Source organism: Electrona antarctica (genome assembly GCF_951216825.1).
Source record: "Electrona antarctica genome assembly, chromosome: 22".
Lineage (NCBI taxonomy): Eukaryota > Metazoa > Chordata > Actinopteri > Myctophiformes > Myctophidae > Electrona > Electrona antarctica.
In genome coordinates this window covers 23,069,652-23,090,863 of record NC_136805.1, presented here as the reverse complement: position 1 = coordinate 23,090,863, position 21,212 = coordinate 23,069,652, and the positions used below count along the sequence as shown (strand labels likewise).

The following is a 21,212-nucleotide window of genomic DNA, read 5'->3' as shown; positions in this document are numbered from 1 at the left end:
TATATATTTACTTGTAATAAAATAAATAATTTGCACCGTGTGGTACAGTGTCCATTATATATATAATTTACATTTTACCTATAATAGGAAAAGGAATATATCAACATGTGATTTCTCAGTGTAGTTGATTATTGATAATCCCTAACGCTCTACTCCGCATTGGCCAGCGTAGGTCAGGGGGACAGATGATGAAATCATTGAAATGTCTAGCTAGTCTAGTTTCTTTCAAGAAACAGTATTTTCTTATTCATAGTTTCTGAGGTCAGGGCGATTTAATATTCTTTAAACAAAGTTGAACCATAGATACATTAATTTACATTTTCTATAAAATGTAAAACATTTTTTTAAATGTATACAAATAGTATTACGCCGGGGAATTTTATTTATTTAAATGTTGAATTTGTTTAGTATATTCCTTATACACTTTATACATTAAAATGTATTATACCTTGCAAATTGCATTGTGTACAAAAAAAGCGACTGCGCATATTCCGTGCAAAATTGATCCCCCTGGTGTTCCTGTTAGCGCGCGTTGAACCATAGAGAACCGCTTGTGTAGTTGTGTTTACATCACAACTTAGGCTGTACGAGCGCAGCACCAATGCCACAACATGAGATATATAAAGATTAAATATACAATTATTTTAAATGCTGAGAGACGTGGTGAATAAATGACAGCAAGTTAACGTTCACTCTTACCTATTGCCCTTTTCCCACACCTTAGACTAGAGGGGAATATGCAATATTGATAAGGCATTGCTACTACAAAGTTAGCAGTCTGAAGCGTTGTCACTCTGCATTAAACATGACTGATGCTGCTTGGTAAGTTGCCTAAACTAAGTAACTATATATATTATCTATATTTCAGTATACAATTACTATTTAAGTACACCAGGGTCTCAGATAGCCGCAAATTGCGTATTATTACAAGACGTGTAAGCAGCTCCTGTCTGAGACCTAGCCGCAACTCTATTATACTGTTATACATTATGCTTGCTTTCTACAGTTCAGAGCCAGCTGGAGCCATCAAGGCAATTGACAGACAGTCAGTCCATCAAATCTGTTCTGGACAAGTTGTGCTGACCCTGTCCACTGCTGTCAAAGAGCTGGTAGAGAACAGCATTGATGCAGGGGCCACCAATGTTGGTATGTATGCATACACTTCAATTTCTGTCTATCGGCTTCCATAATGAGACTTTATTAGACAGAAATAATATAAATTATATTTGCTATACTGAGGCAGATTAGGAGTTCAGTCATTCCTTCCTGTCTTGCATTTGATGTCTTTGTGTACTTTGAGTGTACTTTGAGTATAATCTTCTGTGTATTCAAAAAATATGATGAGTTCTAATTCCAATACATATGTATACCTGTCCAATAAGTCTTATTCTGATGTTCCAGATGTCCGCTTGAAGGACTGTGGAGCGGAGCTTGTGGAAGTGTCTGACAATGGCAGGGGAGTAGAGGAGGACAACTTTGAAGCATTGAGTAAGTGTCATTTTGTACTTGTTAAAGACCATACCAGCAGTCTGGTATCAAGAAGAAGAAATTAAAGTAATTAACAATTAACAAATGGTCTTTGTTTATATGCGATATATGGCAGAAGCTGTAAATATACAATGGCATGCCATGTATTGACACCGCTATGGTCCTTTTAAGTCTGTGTTTGTGTCATTCCATAACCATTCATTATTCTTATTGTTCCGGCTGTGCTCTCTCCCCTCTTTCTCTCAGCATTGAAGCATCACACATCAAAGATCAGGGATTTCTCTGACCTCATCCACGTGGAAACGTTTGGCTTCAGAGGTGAAGCTTTGAGCTCTTTATGTGCTCTGAGGTAAACAAACAAAATTAAAGACCAACATTATAATGAATAGTGTTGATGAATGAGTGAAAACTAAAAAATTGTTTCACAATTTTATGATTAGCCTGGCCTCATGTATACATAATTACTGTATTACTGTCTTTGGGGGGGGGGGGGGGACTCTATATCCACCTAGTAACAGTATGTAGTGAATTCATATAAGTTTAAACTGTATAGCAGCAGAATAAAAAGTAATGTTGATCACCCCAAAACGAACCCCTCTTTGCCAGTGACCTGAGTGTGGTGACATGCCATGAGTCAGCTCAGGTGGGGACCAAGCTGGTGTTTGACCATAATGGTGCCTTGGTACAGAGGTGTCCCCACCCTCGACAGCAGGGCTCCACCGTCACCCTACAACAGCTCTTCTACACTCTGCCTGTGCGACACAAAGAGTTCCAACGCAACATAAAGAAGGTTAGTTTGATTTGTCCAGTTTAGGGACATCTAGAATGGAATCCCTACATTGGGATTTGAAAGTATGATCATTTGATTATGAATATATGATTTTCAATGCCCATGTGGAATCTTCTATGAGGTTTTTGTTATAAGATTTAATTGTGTAAATCCTATGTGTATAGTAGAGCTAATATGTCACAAACTTGTACAGTGTGTACTGATAACGTTTTTGTGTTTTCAGGAGTACACTAAAATGATCCACATACTCCAGGCATACTGTATTATTTCCACTGGAGTGCGTATTACCTGTTCCAACCAGACTGGGCAAGGAAAACGCAGCCCAGTACTCAGCACTAGTGGCAGCCAGAACATGAGGGACAACATAGGTGCCATATTTGGACCAAAGCAGGTTGGAGGATAACATAGCCTGTAACATGCAGCATTTTGTGAACGTATGGCTTAAAATACCTTACAGCAACATGAGTTCAATGTAAGCTTGAAAGAAAGACTCCAGGGCAAATCGAATACCCCAAAATGTCAGTTTTAGTACCATTCTTCTCAATACAAGCATGAGCAAAAGTGCTCATCACTACAATATGTCAGCTATAGGATTTCATCTTTTTTCCTTTCCTGAAGACTTACCTTACCTAAAACCTTTATTTCTACAGCTACAGAGTCTGCTGCCTTTTCAGCAACTGCCTCCAGCAGAAAATATTAAGGTAGACTATGGACTCGATGGTACAGAATTGCCCCAAAATCTCTTTACGTAAGTGAAGAAGATTACTTTATTGTCAGTCAATGCAGCAAAATTAAAAGTATTGTTTTATTCTTCTATACTTCTATTATTCACTTCGACATGCACCACTTGTATTCCTTAATCTACGATCAAGAGACAGAGTATTTACACATATAAATGACTTGTGTTGCAGCATCACTGGCTTTGTGTCACAAGGAGACCATGGTGTCGGGAGAAGTGCCACAGACAGACAATTCTTTTTCATCAACAACCGGCCATGTGATCCCTCTAAGGTAATAATTAAAATGTGTTCGAATTGTAAGCGATTGGAGGCTGTATGTTGGGCCCAACTTATGTTTTTTTTCTCTCTCTCTCTCTCTCTCTCTCTCTCATAGGCGATCAAAATTGTAAATGAAGTATATCACATGTATAACAGACATCAGTATCCGTTTGTTGCCTTGAACATAGCAGTTGCCTCAGGTAAGACCATAGCAAAAAGAGGTTTATGGCCTGGGCCGGCCGAGCGGTCCAGGCAACTAGGCCTGACAGTGTGTTGCGGGTTCGAGTCCCGATCCCGACGACCTTTGCTGTGTGTCTTCCCCCCATCTCTCTTACCCTTTCCTGTCAAACTACTGTTAATCTATCAATAAAGACAAAAAAACATTAATTATCATAAAAAACATTCATAGTTTTTCGTAAATACGCCTATACGTTAATTGTATTAATTCACCTTGGTTGATATAATCTCTCATTTTGAATGGTGAAATTGGCAACTTTATAAATATGTAAATTACAATGTGTACCGGTAGTTTTGTTAGACCAGGTTACAGTAGGGCTGGTCGGTATGTAGAGAATCAAAAATCATGATATTGTGGGGTTTAACTATTGGTGCTTTCACAAAATATTTACACAATGATAATAAACTCAGAAAACATCATTCTGCCCAGGCGGTGGCATAACCGTCTGGGCACCCGACTGGTAATCCAGTCGCAGTGTGCCGCGGGGTTCGACTCCCGAGCCCGACACGGCCTTTACTGCATGTCTTCCCCCATCTCTCTCCCGTTTCCTGTCAGCCTACTGTCTGTCCCTTCAAAAACCAATAAAAGGCGTAAGCCGCAAAAAAAACATCTTAAAAAAAAAGAAAGAAAGAAAACATCATTCTAAGCTTCTTGTATTTTATTTAATGAGTTCTATGGTGGTGCTTCTCCAGATTGTGTCGATGTGAACGTCACTCCAGACAAGCGTCAGATCTTTCTCCAGGAGGAGAAACTCCTGCTGGCCACTCTGAAGACCTCTCTCATCGCCATGTATGAGACTGGAGTCAATAAGATCAACCTCAATCACATACCCATCCTCAGGACCAGTAAGAACAAATGTTAAAGCTTATTATTAATTAATGGATATGAATAGTAATACTATTGATTTTCATTTCCGTTATGATTACTGTTGGGGACTGGTGAATGCACTAATACAAATGCACTCATATTATCACTTTTTGTTTCTTTCTCTAGATTCCCACAAACCTGTGGAAACGAGGTCTGAATCTGAACAATGTCAGTTGGTCCCATCTGATGAGAACATTTCAGAACCTGGAGAGGATTCTGAATTGGTGTTCCAAAGACCCAAGTCATCTCTTAACCTGGCTGGGCTGAAAGCTGCTTTCTCAATGCATCATGGTTCCAGCAATGGAACCAAGCCAAGTGCTTCCAAAGCTACAAACAGTGGACCAATGCAGAAGACGCTGCAGTCATTCTTTAAGGGTTCAGAAAAGACTTCCGCCCACAGTTCAACGTTAAAATCCCCTGTTAAATCCATCAGAGATGTAACAAAATCTTCCCTAGTGGGGAGGTCAGTACTAGATGGGTTCAGGTATGGAAGGACCCCACACAGTGACGTAGACAATGGAAGAGATGACACCTTGCCTGAATGTTCCTCCATGATAGCATCACCAACTAGCCCCTGTTCGGGTTCAGAGCTCAACTCTCCAGACCTGACAACTGACACACCTAGCGACAAATGTGAGACATTTGAGGAATCCCTGGACATGCCTCAGAATGTCCCGGAACAGCCAGACGCAGAGACTGAACTGTGTTCTTCCAGTGAAGACTCCAGCCAGTACCCAAGGGCCAAAAGACCCAGAAAGGAGGATCTGCCTGTAGAGGAGAGATCCGCCACTCACCCACACTCTACTGAGGATTCTTCTGTCTCCTGTGTGGATACTCCCATGCATTTAAAGAAGAGGACACTGCCACTCCATTTCTCTTTCCATGAGTTGACGGGGAGGTTGAAGAAGCTGCAGCAGACAGCAAAAGCCGACAAGGGTCTGAAGTACAGACGCTTCAGGGCCAAGATTAGTCCTGGGGAGAACCAGAGTGCAGAGGATGAGCTCAAGAAGGAGATTGGGTGGGATATTGATGTGTTGACCATAAGTTCCCTTGTGTCTTCTACAATATTGTTCTGTGGTACTTTAGTTGGACTAGACATTTGATTATGAATTACAAACACTAAATTCATGCTACTACTTCTTTTAAGACATTACCTTATGCAGAACAGGTTAGAAGAACATCTGGAGAAGCAAGCAAGTAACATTTTTCATAAGGAACTACAAATCACTGAAATAGATTTCTCTCATTTCTACAGTAAGAACATGTTCAAAGACATGGACATCATTGGTCAGTTTAACCTGGGCTTCATCATCACAAAGTTGAACTCGGACCTCTTCATGATCGACCAACATGCGACAGATGAGAAATACAACTTTGAGATGCTCCAGCAGCACACTGCCCTCCAAGGACAGAAACTTATAGCGTAAGGGCATGCTTATAGAGTGACATTCCACATCTTTGCACTTCAGTAATTGGGTTGTTTGAAATTCCATTTCCTTTACTAAACCATGTTATTACCACTTTGAATCCTGGTCCATTTCAGGCCTCAGAATCTTCACCTTACTGCAGTCAGTGAGAATGTACTGATGGAGAACATTGAGATCTTCAGAAAGAATGGCTTTGAGTTCATCATTGATGAGGATGGTATGCATAATTTAGCAAGGGTGAAAGTAGTACAAAGTACTTTGTTATATGACACTAGTTACTGTTACTCGTTATTGTTTTCCTTGTGACAGCATATCGCTGACAGACAGAAACATTGTATCTCCATATTTCATCTTTTTATGTTAATGTTTTAAATATAAATGAATGCCCAAAATATACATTGTCATTTGCACAATGTTGTGCAAAGGCACCAAAAAAAGGCGATCTACATGCTCACAATGCAAAACATTATTTTTTTCCTGAAAAGGTTTCCGCCACAAAGCAACTACGTATATTCCCTAAAAGCATCAGGTTAGAAATTACATGTTTCTGATAAGATATGATTCCAATGGACAGTTGAAACATTACCGATTGTGTTTGCAGCCCAGGTGATGCAGAGAGTGAAGCTGGTGTCTTTACCAACCAGTAAGAACTGGACGTTTGGCCCAGCGGACATCGAGGAGCTGATCTTCATGTTGAGTGACAGCCCAGGGGTCATGTGTCGCCCTTCTCGCGTCAGACAGATGTTTGCCTCCAGGTCCTGTAGGAAATCGGTGAGTTCTGTTGATCATAGAATTTATCTAAATGAAAAGAAAATAGGTATTTTATGTTTTAAGAGAGGCATGTGTAGAGGAAATAGTTTCTTATTAAGACAATATTAAAAACCATACTGTATATATTTTGTTTGACTGATTTTACCCCTGCACTCTCTCTTCAATAGCTGATCTACAAGCTAACAATGAAACCTCCCTTTACCAGTTTACCTCCTAATGTCCTGTCTGATATTTGCATCCTCAGGTGATGATTGGTACTGCTTTGAGTGTCAGCGAGATGAAGAAGCTGGTAGTTCACATGGGGGAGATTGAACAGCCGTGGAACTGTCCGCATGGAAGACCCACCATGAGACACCTGGCTAATTTAGACATGATTTCACAGGACTGAGGATACTGATTGTCTTGACACAAGTTACATATTGGATTGACTGATACTACTGTATATTGAGCTCATATCTACATTTTGTACTATAGGTTAATCGTGGCTATTAAAGGAGATTTTATTTTTCTTCTTGTTTCCCCTTCAAACACTTTTGTTTGTTTCAAGATAGATCATTTTGTACATTCTTGATAAAGAATTAAAGATGCTAATTATCAGGTTTCTCAATTACTTGCTTGAATGCATAAAAAAGAACATTTCAAGCACTGCACTTCATATCAGTAAAAGATCTAAAACTACTGGAACAGACAGTGGAATCAATTGCCTTTTTTAGGGATATCTGAATCTTTGTGTGAGAGAAACAAAATAGATTGACATTGGCCTTCCGGTCTTCCTGTTCCCCAATATCGGATTTGATAAAGACTGAAAAAAATCCATATCAGAACAGTACTTACAGTTCTGTGTAATCACAACCTAACAATCGGAAGGCCAGGTGTGTGTGTGTGTTACTATAATTTTCTGCTGTGATTTACTGTAATAATTTCTGCTGTGTTTGTGGTAAGTAACAATGGTCGCTCCATCTCAAGTTCTCGACCCATTTTCAGGTCACTCACTAATTTCATCCAACCAGGAGAGCGAACCCATTTATAATCTTGTATTTTTCCAATTCCAACTGTCATTTGTAAATTTGTAAAATAATAATTATAAAATAAATGTTTTTTTGGATATGGAAGAGCTGGCGAGACAAAGACCCGAATAGCCTATATAGCAATTAATATAAAGCTATTTAACAATTATGTTAACCAAAAAATTCAGGGCATTCTGTTATGTTTGCCTCGACCTGAACATCGTTGTAATAAGCCTATCTCACAGAATTTCCCCGCCCCCCTTAATACGCCCCCTTTCGGGGTTAGTGGTGATAGCGTGACGTCACTCCATAGACGCTACATGTTAACAAAGGTAATTTAAGAAGTCTACAACTTTTGTTTTCTCAAGGTAAGGTTTGTTCTATCTGTTCGAGCTGATTTACCATCTTGTTTGCTTCATAATAATATTGGTCTGTCACATTTTTACATTAGAAAATGTACTTAGATTCTCCAGAGAAAAAAACGTGTAAATGCCCATGTTAAAGTCACCACTATTTACCGGAAGTGGGCGTGGAAAGCGGGCTGTGACACCGTCTCCACACCATAGCGCAAAACATTCTTAAACTGCGCACTTCTTAAGCTGCGCGCAGCTTAAATTCTGAGTTTTTAGACAGCTGGTGGTTGGAAAAGAAGCTCCACCTCCGCGGAAGACTTGAGCGGAGGTGAGCGTTTCCGGGAATCTGGCCGTCGCGCAAGAATTCAGCGGAGGTGGAGCTTAATTTCCATCCACCAGCTGTCTAAAAACTCAAGCTTTAAACTGCGCGCAGCCGAGAACGTGCGCAGCTCTTTCGACCGTGTGGCAGCACCTTGAGATAGGCTTATTTTGACGTGTTCAGACCAGAGAGTACGAGGCCACACCTTTTTGTACTCTTGACAGATCCCGTAGCGTTGCTATGGAGACGGTTGTTTGGAAATTGGTGGAGTCTGAGAAGCAGCTTATTCAATGGCAAAGGGCGATAAAAAGAAGAAAACAAAGGGTGTTGATAAAGCCGCTACACCCGAGTTAACGGAGAGTAAAATCTTGTCGGATGGCTCCGTCAGTTTCGTCTTGGAATCAGGTGTCGAACATGAACAGGAGTCGGAAAAACTGTCAGATTTGACAACCTCGTTCACTTCGCAAGTCGGCCCGATAGTAACTATTAACCTGCCGGAGAAAAACCAAGACATATATGTACTTCCTGACCTTTCTGATATTATTGTCAAGAGGTGAATCAGTATTAATTTAATATCATTCAAAGATGAAGAAGCCTAATAATGTTTGTTTTGCCTAACAGTTTAGTCTCAGGGATAGGTCACTGCCACAGGTGAATCAATCATGACTTGCATACAGGAAACGAAATGAGGAAATATTAACTTTAAATATTGCACTGACAGGTATGAAGGAGAAAAGTGTAAAGACCGCTTTCATGGAGAAGGTGTTGCATATTTTCAAGGAGACCATGTGTACAAGGTAGGCTAAATTAAAATAGCGCGCGCCGCCACACCTGACGAAAAAGCTAGTCAGGTGATTACCTTAACATCACATGCCTTACTCAAAATGTAACTGATTTAATATTTATGTTTCTCTGAAGGGTATGTTTTCAGAAGGACTCATGCATGGGCGTGGTGTCTACACGTGGGCAAATGGAGTGAAATATGAGGTAGGCTATATTAAGTGATGGCCATTAATTCACACACTTTGGTATATAAAAAAACAAGTGAACTGATCTTTCTAATGTGACAGGGGGAGTTTGTGTCTAATGTGCCCATGGGCCATGGAAAATACACCTGGTTAGATGGAAGCACCTATGAGGGACAGGTGTTCAATGCCATACGCCATGGGGTTGGAACCCACAAGTGTGCCTCTGTGATATTCAGAGGGGCATGGCATCGTGGCAAAAGACATGGCAAGGTATGATTTTCCAACTAGGCCTCTAACCCTTTCTTAATCAAAAGAATAAATGGTTTCTGAACGGCTGTATTATATGAAACTACTGGTATTTGCCCAACAATGCTGCAACAGCATTGTTTTTTAAGATTGTTTATTTTTGTATGAAATAAAATTACATGCCCAAAATAGGGATGCCAGGTTGAAAGTGATTCATGCAAACGCTAATGTGTTTAACTGTTGCTTATTATTAGGGTACAATCCATTACAACCGGGATGCAACATCCTGGTTTGACGGAGACTGGGTGCATAACAACATAGAGGGATGGGGAGTGAGATGGTATGCTATGCATTGTAAAAAAAAACAGACAAAGTACAGTTAGTTAGTTTGCCTTTGTTTGAATACTGTCCTTGATGAGGCCATATGCAGTATTTGGCTGCATGATCATGAACATGATAATGACTTCTCTTTCCTAACAGCTACCCATCAGGTAACTTTTATGAGGGTCAGTGGAAGAAGAACCAAAGACACGGTGAGGGAACTATGAAGTGGCTAGATGTGAAGCAGGAATACAGTGGGACATGGCACAATGGTGTTCAGGTATGTGAAGCAGGAATACAGTGGGACATGGCACAATGGTGTTCAGGTATGTCAAGCAGGAATACAGTGGGACATGGCACAATGGTGTTCAGGTATGTGAAGCAGGAATACAGTGGGACATGAAACAAAGGTGTTCAGGTATGGAAACATTATGAAGTGGCTAGATGTGAAGCAGGAATACAGTGGGACATGGCACAATGGTGTTCAGGTATGGAAACATTATGAAGTGGCTAGATGTGAAGCAGGAATACAGTGGGACATGGCACAATGGTGTTCAGGTATGGAAACATGTGTCATAATTTAACTCAGACAGTGTATTTATGGAACTAAGTGAATCCAATTGTGGTCCAATTAGTTGAATTTGTACACTGTTTACAATTATTTTGTAATGTTCTCATTTTCCACTTTACTTTTATGTCAGATGATAGATAGACCTTTATTTATTGTTTCCTAAATTATATATTTGTTTCACTTGCATCTTTAAGTTGGACACTACAGTATAGTACTGTGGACTGTGTCCTCCTATTAGCCTATTGCTTCGGCAGAGTGCAGATCACCTATTCCTTTAGGATATTCTATTTGAGGGGTTCCCGGTTATTCTGAATGTAAGTCCACAGATTCAGTCTCTTCCCTGTAGTTGGTTAATTAATGTATGTTCTATCGTCTTTCTTGTCAGCATGGGAAAGGCACACATACCTGGTTCCTGAAGCGAAAGACTGGCTCCCAGTACCCCCAGAGAAATGAGTACAGGGGAGATTTAGTTGAAGGTCAGAGGCATGGATGTGGCACCTTCTACTATGCTGGTGGGGCCCTCTACCAAGGAGGATGGAAGCACAATAAAAAACACGGGCAGGTAAAATTGGCCAGTGGAAAACTGACCTGCTGGTGTCTGCATTTCCCTAAATATCATTATTATGTACATTTATATTGATTCCAGTATTCAAAGTGATGAGTTTGTATCGTATGATGGTATTGCACAGCAAAAACGTGCAAGCTCACAACATGTTTTGAGTTTATAGCCAACGTATGATGGACTATAAAAGAAGCATAATTGGCATAGGCTTTTTAAGAATCTTCACCTATAATGACATACTCAGAATAGGGATGCTAAAGTTCATATGGTTAATTGGAGATTCTACAAGTGACTCAAATGTTTGTGTCACAGGGAAAGTTTATATTCAAGAACGGACGTGTTTTTGAAGGGGAATTTGTGGATGATCACATGGCAGAGTTCCCTTCCTTCTGTTTGGATGGTTCAAAAACACCCAACCTGAGCGGGATCAGAACACATACTCCCCTCCCAGAAGACTGTAAACCGATTTCCATTGTTCATTGAATATGTCTTATATGTCCTACTGTATATGTTTTATTATGAGTAGGTAGTATGCTAGATGCTAATCAAATGTATCATCTGTATTCTGTGACAATAAAATATTGAAAATGACGTTGAGTCTCTAGTGAATAACAAGTATAGAAGTTGAGGTATTAGTTGAGGTAAAGTGAAGATGAGGTATTCTATTGACTGAGTATACTGAGTCTCATTAATGTGTGTGGTGTATGTTGTTGTAGCCATATGTGCCAGGAGGCTCTGGGGCTCAGATAGTCACTCGGTGGTACTCGGTCCGGACGTGGCTCTGGATATTGCATCTCTGCTGGAGAAAATCCCCAGCAGCCAGAGGGATGTGGAGCGCAAACAGGTCTGGTCACATTTCGCAGATAATTGTCAATGTATGCTGTCAAGATTAGGAAAATAACATTTTATTTTAATTTAGAATTCCTGCTGTGACTGTAGTCAACACTTTGTTTGTTGGAACGTGTGTGTGTGTGTGTGTGTGTGTGTGTGTGTGTGTGTGTGTGTGTGTGTGTGTGTGTGTGTGTGTGTGTCTGTGCGTTCGCGTGCAACAGGTGGAGTTTGTGGTCCTTCGACACATCTCTGAGCTGAGGTCTATCTACAGTTTCTACAGCAGCCTTGGACATCCTCAGTCGCCAGACAACACCTTCCTGCTGTCTCGCCTGCAGTTCTGGCGTCTGCTGAAAGACTGCTACATCCACCATCATGACATCACTCTGGCACAAGTAGACCGCCTCATCAGAGGTGAGGGGACCCTCGCTGTTTCAGTCATATAGTACTATATCTGCTCAATACATTGTGTGCGATTGTATATCGTAATTCACTACAGTTGAGAACAGTAAATACAGTGCTATATAATAAAAATCACACCTGTGTCCCATGTACGAAACGGTCGAGAAATGTCAGAGTTACTGTGTTGCATCTTTCCGACCCGGGGACAGACACGGGGACATACATACACACATTGTTACTTTTTTTTGTAAACATATGTTTATTGATTTTTCTTTACAACATAGTATTTTCAACGTAATTATTCACATATATTTTTCCCCCCACAACCACATGGCAGCACAAATACTAAACAAAATCTTCAAAGAAACATCAGGAAATGTCCATAAATACAAAGCAAATAAAAAAAAAACAAAGAAAAAAAACACATTACATACAGTTAAACAAACAAATGCACAATGTCCCATCACAGTTCCTTACCCCCACCCTACAGCTGACTACTCCAATTAACCACTATACATCCAAAGCCTCTTCAATCACACATTGCTACTTAATCGAGCGGTTAGGCACCACTCAAAAATAGTGTAATGGGCACAAAAGGAGAAAGAATATACACATATCAAAGTAGAGACAACATGTCTTGTAAGCAAGTGTAACATTAGCAAGTAAGTAAGTACATTTTATGTATAAAGCACCATTCGAAACAATGTTACAAAGTGCTGTACAATGGATACAATACAAACAATCAAGTTAAAAAAGACATAATAGTGTAATAATGCAAAAATACAGTACAAGGATTAAAACAAAATATAAACAAGAGAGTCAGATAATAACATGGGGGAAATGTTTACGAAACATGCTCTTAAAAATGTCGACTGACTCAGCGTTTTTAAAGCAAAAGGGCGTTCCATAGTGTAGGAGCAACCACTGCAAAGGCCCAGTCACCCCTTTTCTCCTCTGACATTAACTCTAATGATCATGTGTGTGGAAGTTTGCATGTTCTCAGAGGAAGTCCCTCCAGAAGAAGAGGTCCACTCTCCCTTCACCGCAATGCTTCTACACACATTCATCAGCTGTGTGCTAGTTCTGGCCTACCACATGTACCATGAGGACATACAGTGAGTACTGAAACCTTTCTCTGACATGGTAGTAATACAGCGTCCACACTGTTCATTTAACTCCAAATGTAACCAAATGGAAATGGGATCAGAACTCACCCTAACCCAAACATTGTAAACCGATTTAATTTCCATTGAACCCATAAGGGTACATTTGGTTACATTTTGATATAATCTCAGTTACAAATGGATAAATGAACACTGAATTTTCTGTGCAATAAAGAACACATAAGACATGTGTCTTTCATTGTCCTAGGTCGTCAAACAGTGTTTTGGTGGCATGCTTTTCCAAGCTGATGAATGACAAGATCCTTCCAAATGCAAAGAATGTAAAAGGTGCATACAGCATTCACATTCCACGAAATAGGCTTCTATACACACAGATGACTGTACTGTACTCTACACATACAAAGACCTTCCAGTGACTGCAGTCTCACCCTAAAATTCTACACCTTTATTTTGATTCAGGTTTTCTGTTCAGTAACCCAGTTCATGCGGTGGTTACTGTGAACTACACAGAGAGGTGCTGGGAGATCTATCAGGCCTTTAGTGTAGTCAAGCCAGCATCCTCAGCTGACCACACCATGACCTGCAGGCACCTTGTGTGGATGTTTAAGGTAACATTTTTACTTCTCTGTGAAAACTACACTGGTGAGCACAGACTACTTTCTGACTGGGCTGTACAGTCTGGGCAAAGACAGTCCAGTACTCTCTTTAGATACCTCAATTAAAGTATATTGTGTGCAGTGCACATCGTAAACAATATGAGAGATCAGAAAACAATGTGATATATGTCTTCTTTTATTTTTCCTGAACCCTGAGTCTGGTGAAGGTAAGGTTCTAGGCAGGGTGTTCCATGCATAGGTTCCATCATGCCTACACATCCGACCTAGGATATACCGGCACTAACCAACAGAGAAATAGGGCTGGCACAGTCTGGCAGTATATATGGCATGTTTAACTGCAGAAGGGTGCCACCCTGTGGTTCTCTCTCTGCGTGCAGTCGCCATGAAACCACATCCCACTACTACACATTTCTATTGTTTTCTAAGTCATTTATTAATTGATTCATATACCAGAATGTTTAAGTCAGTTTTTATAGTCAATGTTTCTCACTGAAACCAGGATCTTGGTCTGTTTGATGCCAAGCTGACCACAGGGAAATTATTGAAGATCATGAGTGCTGAGAACATTGACACCGGAGAGTGGTCTTTTTACAACCTGGATCTAGAGGTGAGCTCTTGTGCTCTAATATCTATTTGTTCCTAATGAGAAAACATACATTAAAAGTTTCATGTTTTGACAACAAATACAAAATAAATCAAATCTATCCAGCCAATCTCCCTATCCTGATCATTAATATTTTACCTGTCTATTCCTTGTAGATTACGTTCCTGGAGTTCTTAGAAGCTCTTCTAGCCTGTGCTGAAGTGAAGAGCCAGCTGATTGGTCAAGATAGACAGCAACATCCCTGTTCAGAGATAGAAGCCAAACAGGTGAGGTCACAATGATGGAGGAGGCATTAGGGCACATACACCTTTCAGACTAAAAGACATCCATCACATTTTGTTAGGACCTTTCATATTCCCTAGTCTTCTCTCCCTCTGTGTATACTAACTATAACATCAAACCCTTTCACCCTCTGGTTTGATCACTGAGTCAATTATAGAACTTTATGAACCGGTTAATGTGTATACTGTCATTTCTGCAAAAGGTGGGAAATATTCCTGGTTGGAAACAAGATGAGTTAAAGTAGGTCTCATGGAAGATGTTTGTTTATGCAGCCTGGTTCATAAAGTTATATCATTGAATCAGTGATCAAACCAGAGGGTGAAAGGGCCAGTTCAAAATCAGTGGTTTGTCCCAGTGGCGTTTCCAGGAATTGCATTTTGCAAGATGTGTCGTTTTGGCATAATTTCCTACTGTACTTCTCTACACAGACAACCAGGTCCAGAGACATTCTGCAGTTGTCCTCTTCTGAGTCCCAGCAGAATCTCAGTCCCGTAGCCACCTCTCAGACAGCAGGTTGTTTTATTTGTTTTTCTAATATATACACTGATACCACTTATGCACATTGTAATGTGCATATTGTGCAGCACTTTGAGTAATATGTACAAATGCAATTATGAAACACATTTTCACCCTGTAGTTATGTAAGTCTATGCTTGTGCCGTGTACGGTAATGTGTGGCAAATACACAATTTACAGTATGTCTTGTCTTTGATTAAACTGAACCACAGGCAACATTTGAATATCAGCAGTTGATCGAAATTTGATTCCAATTTTCTACTTTTCTTCCATTAAAAAAAAAAAGAATAACCAACACAAACACACTTTGTTTAAAATGCAAATCCTTTCAGTAAACCATGTCATACTGTTGTTTTGTGTGCATTTCTCAACGATAGCCAGTGATTCTGCAACACAGTTATCAGAGGTCCATAAAAAGGAGGAATCGTTGCTGCCTCTACACAGCACAGGTACACTGAATAAGGCTTTTATCAAACATACATCTATTCGGTCCTTCAATATAAAAAAATCACACCCGTGTGAACTGAGTGGTGTATGGTATTATATAGCCTGATCAGCTGTGGTCTGACGTAATGTCTGACGTAATGAAATCACACCCGTGTGAACTGAGTGACCATAGCAACCATGCTCATTTTTTTGGTACGAACAAACACGTGGACACGTAAACTAACAAAGCCAGTTGTTGGAGTGGTTTACACCACTCAAAAATCACACTTGTGTGAAGTGAGGGGCGCTCTTATCATACAGTACATCACATTCATGCTTAGCCAATCAAACATCACTATGGGGTACACACATTGCTCAGCCAATCAAATCATCGCTATGGGGTACACATTGCTCAGCCAATCAAATCATCGCTATGGGGTACACAGAGACACACAAAGCTGGGCATAGGGGGGCCTAGGGAGGTGGAGGCCAGGGAGGTGGAGGAAGGGAGGTTACGCCAGGAGGCCCAGAAACGCATCAGCCTGGCCAAGGTCTTAGAACAGACCAGGTAGTCTGGTTCAAACTAGATGTAAGTAGGGGAGCCTATCACTTTCCGTGATTTTGGAATGTTAATTTTTGGAGACAGGTATATCTTGATTCTTGGGGTTACCAGAATGCCAAAAAAACATGTCTCCAATTTTTTATGTCAGGTTTAGCATGTTTAATTAGCATAATTAGCTAATAAATTGTCAAAAACGGAAATGGCAATAACTTTGCTTCTAGGTAACTTATAAAGGTGATCTAAGAGTCTGAGTCCATGTTTGTGATGTCCAGAAATGCATCTGTTACCATTGTGAAGTCATACAAGCTTTCCTAATTAGCATAATTCCCATAAATTATGCAAAAACGAGGTGAACATCAGCAAATTGCTGCATGTTTTACTTTTAGTCAACTTTGAAAGCTTCTCACAGACTCCATGTGTATGTTTACAACTCCAGGAATAATTATCATCCTATGAATAAATCATGCAACCTTTTGTCTATGTAATAATTATGTAATAATCACACCAAAACCAGAAATAGCTATATTTCGTTGCTTTAAGTTCATTAATAAATGTGATCTTACAGACAGTAAGTCTGTTTGCATGTCTAGAAAATATTCTCTTTCCATAACTAGGATATGCAACCTTTCCATTATTAGCTTTATATATATATATATATATATATATATATATATATATATAAAGCTATATATATATATATCCCTCATAAAATAAAGAACAATATGAGAAATGGTCACAGAATTATCACATGATTTTTATTCTAATATTTACAGAAAGTTTTGAAAACACATTTAATTGAAGGGTCTTCGTCATCGTCAATCCCCAACAGATGTGCCTTGTTTACATTACCACACACCTCTAATCATCGGCCCTACACATGCACATCTCAGAGCAGTTCAAATTTTGAGATCGACAAGAACAATTTGATATGCACTGTGATTTCTTGCAGACACATTTTATCAGTTGGGTAATGGTGGCTGGGCCGTGGGTATCCCGTGTTGTGACTGGCACCAGTTGATCTCCCTCAGCCTCCCATCCATTTTTAGTTTCTGGTGGCATCTGTGGGTTAGGTACGTGGTCCTGATCCCATACCATTGCCTGATAATATGCATGGGTAATGGCTTGATTTAATGCTGCTTGTGTAGGTGGCAGCTTCTCGGCTTCTAATTGTTTCTTTGTGAATAACCTCCACCTGAGCTCATCAACATCCACAGGATTTGTACCGGGCTCGTACAGCTGGCAAACAAATGCTTCAATATTTTTTGACAGTTGTACCCTTCCAGCTAAGAGTGTAACTGTCATAGATGGAATGGCATTGGTACAGGCAATGGGAAAGCCACCATGGATCAAGACATGTTCCCAGTAAGCTGACCACTCCATAGCCACACTGGACAGGAAGACCAAAGAACATAGTGAGATCCATGTAGTATTTGACCGACGCCAGGGTGGAAAGCCCCGGGCCCCTACCACTTATCATGTGGAAGACAACACACCGATAGGGAAGTGTCAGAAAAACAGTTCTTGTCAGGTATCAGCACCAAAGATGAGCTGACTGTCTTATCTTGCTAAGAAAGCCCTCCAACACTTCCAGGTGAAACCCAATGTTTTTATAATCACGTCAAGGCAGGCTGTCCACTCAAACTCTATCGATGTAAAACATCTCCACAGCGTACAGGAAGAGGCTGACACAAGGATAATCCTGCACAGCCTGGATGCTGTCCGAAGAGGGGCAACACAGCTCTACATTGAGTCCCCTGACACTGATGTCTTTGTTCTTACAATACGACGGTACCATCAGCTGTGCAAGGACATCTATTTCATCACCGGTGTGGGGAACAAAAAACGTATCATCGCTGGAGCCAGTAGTGCAGGCACTGGGTAAAACGAGGACTTCAGCCTTACCAGGGTTCCATGCCGTCTCTGGAGCTGATCAGACAGCTCCAGGGAATTTAACCTGTTGGCCAGGTCTAAACAGGTGTCCTGTGGAGGTGGTATCTGCAGTTGCTACTGTATATACTATGAGCTACAAAAAGGCTCAGTTCTGACGCAGCACGTACCTAACCCACAGATGCCACCAGCAACTGAATATGGATGGGAGGCTGAGGGAGCTCAACTGGTGCCAGTCACAACACGGGATACCCACGGCCCATCCACCATTACCCAACTGATCAAATGTGTCTGCAAGAAATCACAGTGCATATCACATTGTTCTTGTCGATCTAAAATTTGAACTGCTCTGAGATGTGCATGTGTGGGGCAGATGATTAGAGGTGTGTGGTAAGCAAGGCACATCTGTTGGGGATTGACGATGACGACGAAGATGGAGACCCTTCAATTTTCAAAACTTTCTGTAAATATTAGAATAAACAATCTGATAATTCTGTGACCATTTCCCATATTGTTCTTTCTTGCGACTGCAGGTCGCCTTTAGGAAATTATGGACGGGCCTGCCCCAAAGTTATTAGTTCTCAACAGGCCCGAAAATTAAATTAGATCTCTATATGGAGCTGACCTGTTCTGACATTCCATATGTTGATCTGACCTCATCAAACCCTGTACACTCAAGACACGCTCCATATATGGCCAGTTCAGAATACATTCCATATGTTGATCTGACCCCCCATGCCAAAGCACCAGCACTCGCCCAGCAGTCTGTCATGACCCAGGCAGATATGTTGATCTGACCCCCCATTCCAAAGCACCAGCACTCGCCCAGCCCTTTAGTGCGAGGTCGCTTCTAATATTTTCTAGACATGCAAACAGACTTACACTGTCTGTAAGATCATGCGTATTAATTAACCTAAAGCAAAGAAATACAGCTATTTCTGGTTTTGGTGTGATTATTACATAATTATTACATAGACAAAAGGTTGCATGATTTATTCATAGGATGATAATTATTCCTGGAGTTGTAAACATACACTTGAAGTCTGTGAGAAGCTTTCAAAGTTGACTAAAAGTAAAACATGCAGCAATTTGCTGATGTTCACCTCGTTTTTGCATAATGTATGGCAATTATGCTAATTAGGAAAGGTTGTATTCACAATGGTAACAGATATCTGGACATCACAAACATGGACTCAGACTCTTAGATCACCTTTATAAGTTACCTAGAAGCAAAGTTATTGCCATTTCCGTTTTTGACAATTTATTAGCTAATTATGCTAATTAAACATGCTAAACCTGACATAAAAAATTGGAGACATGTTTTTTTGGCATTCTGGTAACCCCAAGAATCAAGATATACCTGTCTCCAAAAATTAACATTCCAAAATCACGGGCATCAAAATTTGATTGATAGGCTCCCCTACTAATGTGTAGAATGCCTGACCTTGATTAGTCGTCTATCCAGCAAGAACGAGTGTCTGATTCGACTACCAAATTTATTTGCATGATATCAGAAACCATAGCATGTTAAATCAGACATTAAGCACATTATCTATTATTGCATGACAAACGTTGTGATCAGACTGCGACTGCAAATCTGTCAAATCATGCAATATGTGGTGTCCCCGACTAAGAATTTGTATAGTCGAATCTGATTGGCCAAATGTTGGCTGTGGTCGAATATATTGCATGATATTTGCAGGCCTAGAACGTTTTTATCTAAGGAGAAGAATTGTCATTTCAAGTGATCTCTCCATTCCAGGCTGAAAGAGTGGCGCCCCTCAACAATAACTTAAGTGACATGGTTGTGTTAACAAAGTATGAGCTAGGCTTTTAAATATTCCCTGCAAGTCATGCCAATGTAAAAGGTTGTCTATCCAGAACCTGCAGAAAGGGCTGCGGAGGAAGTAAAAGTGATAGGAGTTGGAGGTCCAGTGACTCATGGTGATGAAATGGATCAATGGATCCAGAGGACACACCAGTTCTTCAGCCAGATCTTATTCCCTGCATACGACTACAGCAGACTGCTGACCAGGGAGGTGGAGGAAGGGAGGTTACGCCAGGAGGCCCAGAAACGCATCAGCCTGGCCAAGGTCTTAGAACAGACCAGGTAGTCTGGTTCAAACTAGATGTGTAGAATGCCTGACCTTGATTAGTCGTCTATCCAGCAAGAACGAGTGTCTGATTCGACTACCAATCAGTCAAATTTATTTGCATGATATCAGAAACCATAGCATGTTAAATCAGACATTAAGCACATTATCTATTATTGCATGACAAACGTTGTGATCAGACTGCGACTGCAAATCTGTCAAATCATGCAATATGTGGTGTCCCCGACTAAGAATTTGTATAGTCGAATCTGATTGGCCAAATGTTGGCTGTGGTCGAATATATTGCATGATATTTGCAGGCCTAGAACGTTTTTATCTAAGGAGAAGAATTGTCATTTCAAGTGATCTCTCCATTCCAGGCTGAAAGAGTGGGAGGAAGAGGAGAGGCGGCAGCGGAAAGAGTTAGAGGAGACGGCAGCAGAGAAAGCTGATGGACAAGAGGATGAAGTCGATGTATCCTCAGTGCTGGCACCGGACCCAAAATGAAATGGTCTTTGAACACTTGATCCAGAAAAGTTGAGAACCACTGTTCCAACACCACCTAGCTTTGATCGCTGATGTACTAGGATCACCTCGATCCAGCCATGCAAACAAAAGATTTACCAATATACTCTGATACAGATATGCAACAATTATTGGAAGCAATGTATGCCCAACAGCTTTTGATGTCAACATTTCCCAGACTGTTGCTTAGCTTTTTTCTAAGCATATTACTTTCTGTACCCTTATCACATGGATTAAAACAAAATAAAAAGCTCAACTGAAGAGTTGTGTTCCAAGTCCTATGCAGTGATCATGCATTTTCTGGGACAACATACATGTTTTCTATTGCTAGTTTGACCACTTCAGCAAATACCCTCTTCAAATAACTGAAAATAGGCCATCTACAGCTTACAGTGCATGATATACTAAATGGAAGTCATG

General features: G+C 40.5%; 2 protein-coding genes across 2 annotated transcripts; both read left to right on the top strand.

Moving 5' to 3' along the window:
- The first annotated feature begins 565 nt into the window (after window positions 1-565).
- Window positions 566-7,088, top strand: pms2 (PMS1 homolog 2, mismatch repair system component). Its single transcript, XM_079492052.1, has 15 exons — window positions 566-822; window positions 1,007-1,146; window positions 1,402-1,488; window positions 1,735-1,837; window positions 2,095-2,278; window positions 2,502-2,669; window positions 2,929-3,026; window positions 3,190-3,289; window positions 3,392-3,476; window positions 4,207-4,359; window positions 4,508-5,399; window positions 5,637-5,804; window positions 5,925-6,025; window positions 6,410-6,579; window positions 6,824-7,088. The coding sequence occupies exons 1-15, from the start codon at window positions 806-808 to the stop codon at window positions 6,965-6,967; spliced, it is 2,610 nt and encodes an 869-aa protein (XP_079348178.1). The 5' UTR covers window positions 566-805; the 3' UTR covers window positions 6,968-7,088.
- Window positions 7,089-8,711: 1,623 nt separating this feature from the next.
- rsph10b (radial spoke head 10 homolog B) lies at window positions 8,712-21,006 on the top strand. Its single transcript, XM_079492006.1, has 19 exons — window positions 8,712-8,811; window positions 8,980-9,055; window positions 9,177-9,245; window positions 9,329-9,496; window positions 9,727-9,812; window positions 9,953-10,073; window positions 10,750-10,926; window positions 11,239-11,383; window positions 11,643-11,770; window positions 11,979-12,168; window positions 13,160-13,271; window positions 13,528-13,607; window positions 13,740-13,888; window positions 14,397-14,504; window positions 14,657-14,767; window positions 15,212-15,296; window positions 15,677-15,748; window positions 20,065-20,284; window positions 20,648-21,006. Exons 3-19 carry the CDS (start codon window positions 9,180-9,182, stop codon window positions 20,772-20,774), a joined length of 2,145 nt encoding a protein of 714 aa, XP_079348132.1. The 5' UTR covers window positions 8,712-8,811; window positions 8,980-9,055; window positions 9,177-9,179; the 3' UTR covers window positions 20,775-21,006.
- The last annotated feature ends 206 nt before the right edge of the window (window positions 21,007-21,212 follow it).